The sequence below is a fragment of the Cibotium barometz genome, chromosome 18 (genome assembly GCF_041138505.1).
Source record: "Cibotium barometz isolate CiBa-2024 chromosome 18, ASM4113850v1, whole genome shotgun sequence".
Lineage (NCBI taxonomy): Eukaryota > Viridiplantae > Streptophyta > Polypodiopsida > Cyatheales > Cibotiaceae > Cibotium > Cibotium barometz.
The window spans coordinates 11,972,737-11,980,317 of NC_141063.1; the positions used below are offsets into that span (position 1 = coordinate 11,972,737).

General features: G+C 43.9%; 1 protein-coding gene across 2 annotated transcripts; it reads right to left on the reverse strand.

Annotated features, from left to right (window-relative positions):
• Positions 1-561: 561 nt before the first annotated feature.
• LOC147628940 (putative cellulose synthase A catalytic subunit 5 [UDP-forming]) lies at positions 562-7,216 on the reverse strand. 2 transcript variants are annotated; one of them, XM_086812112.1, is made up of 14 exons: positions 6,316-7,216; positions 5,785-5,980; positions 5,389-5,603; positions 5,138-5,255; positions 4,848-5,043; positions 4,380-4,646; positions 3,941-4,286; positions 3,722-3,859; positions 3,500-3,625; positions 3,197-3,409; positions 2,815-3,094; positions 2,524-2,720; positions 2,088-2,438; positions 562-1,740 (listed from the first exon to the last, which is right to left on the reverse strand). In XM_086812112.1, the coding sequence occupies exons 1-14, from the start codon at positions 6,391-6,393 to the stop codon at positions 1,156-1,158; spliced, it is 3,306 nt and encodes a 1,101-aa protein (XP_086668238.1). In that variant the 5' UTR covers positions 6,394-7,216; the 3' UTR covers positions 562-1,155. The 2 variants fall into 2 exon arrangements, with proteins under 2 accessions (XP_086668238.1, XP_086668237.1); XM_086812111.1 differs by having other exon boundaries at positions 3,500-3,859; positions 6,316-7,095.
• Positions 7,217-7,581: the final 365 nt, after the last annotated feature.

Consider the following 7,581-nt stretch of genomic DNA (forward strand, 5'->3'; position numbering starts at 1 on the left):
TGGCTAAGATGGAAACTGATGTATGTCTCTCTACTGAGAATGGTGAAGCTTGAAGAAAAACAAAGAGAGCTGACACATGTTATTCCCAGAGATACTGAACTAATCCAATACATACTATAATCAGTGGAATTTGCAAGCTGGTGTTAATATCTGAGTTGTACATGGCTGATTGTCGCATGTTTAAAGTTTAGCTTCTTGACAAAAAGATTCATGTAGTTTTCTTCCTACTTTTAATATAATTTTCTGTCTACTTTGTTTTTGTTTTTTTTAAAAGAACCTCATTAGACTTTTTGTGTTAATGAATGAAAACAATGTATGGATTTGTTTCTATCTTGTTGGTTTTAAAAATAGGATTATGAATTTAGCAATAGAGTGCAGGCTTTAGAGTTTGATAATAGTACTAATGAAATTTTACTTGAATTATTGGTTTGGTTTTCTTTTGTCCCATGGAGTAAGTCATTAAAGGGTATTTATGACTTAAGTTTATAAAAGCAAATCACTATAAAAACACAACAAAGAGCTTCTTCACTACAAAAACCAAGAAAAGAGCCCAATCTCACATGGATGAACAGTTTATAACACACTCACCACTTGCTTCACAATCGTACAAAATACAAAGTACATACTGAACCTCATTGCTACTCCCAAACAAACGCTTGACAGCCCAAATAATGCCCTACCAAGAAATTACACTTCAGGTATCATGAATGGGTTTCCAGCTTTTCCCTGCTTCAGACCAAATGTCTGAATTTATTCTACCCCGGATGAATTGAATTTGACTATATACAGCATCCTCACCATCATCTTAATCAGTGCAAAACTATGAGCTCCAGTTTGCTGTGGTGCCTTTCACCAGCTCATATCAGGAGAGAAGGTCGAGCCGCATCATACATGTTTAGACCCATCAGCAGAGGAGCTACGACATTCTGAGGCAAGCCATCAGCCGGAGACCATAATCTACGAAACGTGATCACCTTGTCCAGCAGCTACCACATTCTGAGGCAAGCCATCAGCTGAAGAACCGTCGTCTTAAAGAGTCTGTACCACCCCTGCCCAGTTAAAAGCCACTGATCTCTCTCGAAAGCTTGTGCAAGTTGCAGCAAGGATATGCAAGACTACCCCAATGACATCTACTTAAACTACGCAGACCATACGCTAATCACATCGCAAACCACAGACTTCCAAATTGGGTCCTTGCTGCTTTGGTAAAAATGGATTGATCCTGACCCATAATAGTGAGAAAATGGAAGCAAGTAGAATAGACCATACTACTACAATAGTGGGTGTCCGGTTTTGCCGCCCCATCAGGCCCTTCAGGAATGGATACAAATGCATAATAACCCAAATGGAGAAGAACAACTTCCCAAACAGGGGGCCCCATGACTGATACCCATTGTTGATGGCATCAGAGATGCCCGCCACTATGCCAACCATGTTAATGATAAGAAGGGTAGTCGGAGGAATCAAAAGAGTTGTCCATTTAAAAGCATAGAGCTCTCCAAACTCGTCGTCATCAGTTGCCTTTGATGTCACTGTAAAGCTTGTATCAATCCCTGCCAAGACTTTCAACAAGCCTTGAAACAAGGCAAAGAGATGTGCTGAAACACCTCCAATGACCCAGAACTGCTCGTTTCTCCACCAGTCATCGATTCCTACCCCGCTCCACCGCATCTCCAGAATACCAGTTGCAAAAATGGAGACAAAAAGGGCAATGAACCAAAGGCTAGCAAAGCTGCTGATCTGGAGCATAACAAAGATCCATGAAAAAATCAGCTCTCAATTAGAAGAGAGCACTCGTGAGAAGAGAGAGCCAAAGCCACACCAGACAGGTTTGAGACATGGATGCGACACCATAATTTTCAACAGCTACCATTCATTTACCCCCTTATGTAGCAACAATTTGGACGGACATCCAGCATACTTTTGGAACCAAAACTAAGGAAAAAACCATGCATCAAAGCAAAAACCAGCAACCAGGCCCATTTGAGGCATGCAAATAAAAAACATCCTATGGGTTGATTTACTCAACAACAACATAGATATACAAGAGCCTTGCAGAATGAGTAGTCAGAGACAAAGCATCGTACCGTCGGGACAATAAACTTCCCAGTAAGCAAGCATATGGCCGGAAGAGTACAGTAGGCAACAAGGGGTATCGATGTCAATGGGTAGACAATGGTGTTGATGTAAGCGAACCTCTCTAACCATTTCAGGCCACCTCCATAACCATACCAGATTGGACAGTGCCGACTAAACAGAATCTCCACAGAACCCAGCGCCCATCGAAGCACCTGATTGAGTCGATCTGTAAGATTGATTGGAGCAGACCCTTTAAAGGCAGGCCTCTTTGGCATGCAATAAATGGACCTCCATCCACGGACATGCATCTTAAAACCCGTGAGGATATCTTCTGTCACTGAACCGTATATCCAGCCCACCTACCAAGAGAGTTACAAAGTGAGACTCTAAGAACAGCTAACTGTAATACACCACCACCAGGAGAGCCGAGTAAAGGGAGCTCACCTCTTTACCCCAGTCAGTTTTGTCTTCGTAGCCACAACTAATCACATGTATGGCTTCTTTCAAAAGAGAAGCAGGACTGGCATTGTCTGGGACACCACCATTTTCCAAAAGTGACGATGCAACAAAGACAGGTGACTGCCCATATTTCTTCTCAAAATTCTTCTGAGACACTAACGAAGCCTTCTCACTGTCAAACCCTGTAGAAGAACAACCAAAATTAATCCCCTGCAGTTCCACTCTTTGGTAGGGACTTAAAGCCCATCAATGCACGAGGTGATGATGCCAACTAACCCTCAACTCCCTCCTCAATATCTTCCAAATTCTTGGAGATTGGAACAGTCGACTCATTTTTCCTTTTGAACCATCTTTTCTTTTGGGTTTTAGGTTTGGACTTTGCTTTCTTGCTTTTCTTTCGAGATCCACAGAGCCAGCTTGAACAGCAATTACAAGTCCTCCCGCGCATCTTTTCCTTCTTGGGCGCATCATTAGCATACAATGCTTGCCTTCTGAACACACAACCAGTGCCAACATAGACAGGACCCTGGATTCCATCTAAACCTTTCAAGTTGATCTACACACATAAGGGTACAAATTAATGGGAATGTGATTTCCAAAAGGGAAGAGCATGACTGACCAGGTTACAACCATCAAAAAAGAAGAAAGAGTTACATACATCAAAGAAAACTGTGTTGTTATTTGCATATCTGTCGTGCCTGTCAATTCCATCGAATCTTTGAGGGAACTGCACATAGCAAACCCTCTTTCCAAGAAGTGGGTCCATCATGAAACACATAGCCTCCCGGAGTGCCTTGCTGTTGTTTATGTAGTGATCACAGTCCAAGTTCAGAATATAAGGTGCATTTGAAAGGACTGCAGACACCCGTATCTGCAGAAGACCAACACTTCAAACTTAGATCTAAAATATACACCACAATATCATCATGACACACTCCATGCTGAAGGGAAAAAATCATACCAAGGCATTCATTGCACCAGCTTTTTTATGATGGTTGAACCCAGGCCTTTTTTCACGAGAAACATACACCAAACGAGGAAGCACATTCCCGTCAGTATCATGGCCTCCGGTCTGTCCTAAGAAGACCTGTATATCATGCAAAAGAGTTGGAGCCCCTGCAGAGAACATCACTTGACAAGAGCAAGAGAGCCACGTACGAATTCGCCAGATATACCCACATACCTGAATCATTCCTGGATGATCTCGGACATTGTTCCCAGGCCAAGGAGTCCCATCTTGCATCGTCCATCCATCCTCAGGAACTTTGTGAGCTTTGCTGACCAAAGAATTCATACGAACTTTGTACTCTTCATACTCCCTCTGCAAGATACTAACAAGTTAACAATAGAAAGTCTTTCATAATCAAGAGACTGCATAATGCATACTGGAGGCTCCTCTTACCTTCATAGCTCTGCGATCCCTTACAAAGGAAGGATGAACTTTGTCCTTCAGATAGTCAATCTTCTGAGCAAAATAGAACTCGGGGGCACGAGGTTCAATGCTAAACTTCTTACAAAACGGGACCCAACTCCTGGCAAACTCAGACGTTTCTGACAGAGCTTCAAAAGTTAGCATGGCTGCTCCATCATCAGATACATAGCAGGTCACCTTGTCGACAGGATAGTCCACAGCGAGAATCGACAGCACTGTGTTAGCTGTGACTAGGGGGGGTTCCTTCATTGGATCCACAGTACTCACGAAGAGATCAACAGCTGCTAGCTGAGAGGGTAAGCCTTCTTTCTCATATCTGCCCAAATGATAACACATATGCGTGTTAAGTTTTAACACAGGCCTTCCAGCTGTGCTTTAACAAGAAGCACAGAAACTTGTTCAAAAATACCTTAAAGAGAGCCGATCCAAATATGTCTCCCTACTGATTGGAAGCCACTTGGGGAACTGATCTAGGATCCACGAAAGGGCAAACCAAATCTCACAGATTACAGATACAAGCCAGAGAACAAAGGCATCAGGAACCGGGTTCAAAACTCGATAGCGAAGAAAGAGAGCTAGCACCACAAGACGGAAAACTATAATCATGCGGTATGGGTTGATCCGGGCTGAAGGAATTGGAATTTTTCTGGATAAAGGCTGCCTTGCCTCATCCATCCTGACCAAAAGAAACAAGTGGTAGCAATACATGATCAATTTCCAGCTCTAAATGACTCAGCCTGTGCACTGCTCGATTGGTGACCTAACTTGCATGCAATACCCCGTGTTGAACACATTACCAATTATATAAGAGACATTATACCGTAGGCATCATTCCAGGACATTGACATGACTCCACAACAAACTCACTGCAACTTACTTAGGCAGATCTGGATCATCAAAGTCACACCCATCTTCACCTCCTTTGCCACCAGTCATAGTCTGATTACCGTCTGTCTTCATCACCTGTAGTTTCTCCTGCCTGCCCTTCCAGCTTTCCATTTTTTCTTTCCACGCAACACTTCCAAAGCCGTAAGCTGCTAAGTCCTTGCTCGGATCCAGCGGTCTTGGTAGAACTGAGAGCAAAAAGCAAAGATACCAGCGATCAAAAACGATGTGAACTCCTTTTCAATGAGATACGAGCATGTTTCAGCTGAGTGGGAACTGCACCTGGGAGATTAGATTCCAAATAAGGAAGCGGATGAATCCTTTTGCCACCAGTTCCTATTGAGGGGGTCACTACCAGAGCATGATGCTCAGGTGGAATCCCAAGTGGATCCTCGGTTGTCTGCAAATAGCGACCATGTGCATAAGAACAATACCAAACTAGACCTGAGTCACAAAGCTCTGCATGGTTTATGGACTCTCGATGATATTGAATTTCTGACATGAATTCAAGCATGAGCCGCAGTGTAGCATACCTCAGAGCCATTCGTAAGAAGTGGGACGGCAGGAGGAATACTCTGCATCCTGTAAGGCATATCATGGTAACTAGTGCGTCCATAACTCATGTACTCTGGAAGGATGGCTTCTGCAATATGGTGCCTGTCCTGATTATAGTAGATTGTGTAATCAAATTCGTTCTCAAGGTCATCTGTGTCCTCTTCCTCTTCGTCTCCTTCCACCCGAACACTCCCTGGCAAAGCATTATACAATTTCAGTCAGAAAAGGTCTTGAGTACCCTCTAATTGACATCAAGACACAGCTTGCACTCTCAATTAACGAAAAACATTGCATATGTGCTAGGATTATGGGCTGCAGCTGGATCTAAACACAAATGCATGCAATTTTTGAACTCGAACAGCCAGGGAGGAGACCTCTGAGCCGCATGTATCTTGTCCTGCACCGAGGGCAAGACTGGTTCCCATCTTTACGTTCGTACTCGTAACAAGATCGGCAAACAGAGAAGGCACATTCGTTGCATGCAACAAAAACTTCCCCTTCCGATGTGAGCCCGACGTCGTCTCCACAGATTCGGCAAACCTGGTCACTGAGCCGGGATAGAGGTTTCCTCTGCAACAAGCACAAAGGGAGGAATCAGTATACACGATCAGGGTATAAATAACAATTGCGTCTTGGCAAAACCATATTCAGAGCTTGGCTGTAGCACATGGATATGGCTATAAAGCATGATTTCATGTGAGAATGGAGCTTAAGCAACACACATTGGAAGCGGGCTGCACAGACGACATTCACGGCCATCACAATTTAGTGAACATGCAAGTGCTTCTACACTATAGGCATTACACTGTGATGAAGGTTCAGATGCTTGCACGCAATAGCCATCACAATACGGTTTGCTTGCAGTAGCTGTGGCATGTGAAAACAAGCAGGAGTGACTCTCTTACCCCTCCACTGTCTACTCCGATGACCACGAGCTCGTTTCGGTTGTAAGATCCTGCGATGAGCCCTGCATTGGCCTCCATGGATGCCCAACGGCAGAGCTAGAGCAAGGGTGCGGAAATGCAAGGCTATGTATGAGAGAGCAGAGGAAGAGGCGAGGAAGGGAAGATGTTAGGGTGAAGCATGCCTAGTAGCCATGTTAGGAGCCATAGCCAGGATTGCAAGCTCTCCTAGGAACCTGCATTGGCAAGCGAAGGTAAAAACTGCTCCGACTGCTACTGCGCTACCTGCAACGAAGGCCAGCCATGATGATCACTGTGAAGAAACGGGGGTCTACTTACATAGTTAACAGCGTGGTGGGAGGACGACAAGCCAACGAAGCAAAGCGTCGGTGGGCGACTTCAATTGGACACCCCCAAAAGGATGGTGAAGTGAGCAGTGAGCACTGAAATGCTGCCCGTGGGCTGCTTGCCCCCGCTCGCGGCTGTGCCTGACGGGACTGCCCGGCGGACTCTCGGGCAGCCGGCTCGCGCCAGCAAAAAAAATATCATTTTTCCCTTCGTTCATAAGAAAAAATGCAGAAATTTTGAGAAAAGAAAACAGAAAAAATATATAAAAGAGAGTGCTTTTGAAATTATGAGAAATAAAATGGGAAATTTTCAAATACATTGAGAAAATAAAAGGTCTCAAAATTCTGTTCTGTCGAGAAATTTTGTTATTAAGAAATTCGAGCAATTTTGTTATTAAGAAATTCTGAGCAGTATAAAGGTGATCTGTGTTTTTCGTATTGCGTAAGGAAAAAAAATAAAAATAAAAAGAGAACGTCGGTAGAATGGCATATACGACCAACTGGCAACGGTGGGACTTGAGAAATAAATGCGTACGGATTTACGGAAGTTTTTAATTAATGATTTATTTTTTTGGGGTTTTGTTTTTGATCCAGCTTTTCCTTTGTTTTTACGTTTTTGCAAGCTAGTGTGGCGGCTTTTCTTCATTTTTAGGGTTTCAACTTTGGACTATACACAGGTCAGCGCTCTTGCTCTGCGTGGGACCCGCCTCTTCCGAGGAAATATTGACACGTCACCTCGCCTCTGCCTTTTCCTGTACTCAGCCCGCCATTCATCATACGCCCCTGCCGAGTCACCCCATCATTATCATCACCGACGACTGGGGGAAACTATAAGGTTTGGAGTCGCTTTTCCCACTACTCGAATTTGGAAAACCCAATGCCTCCTTTTGCTACCTAAATTCCTAGCTTCTACCATTTCAAT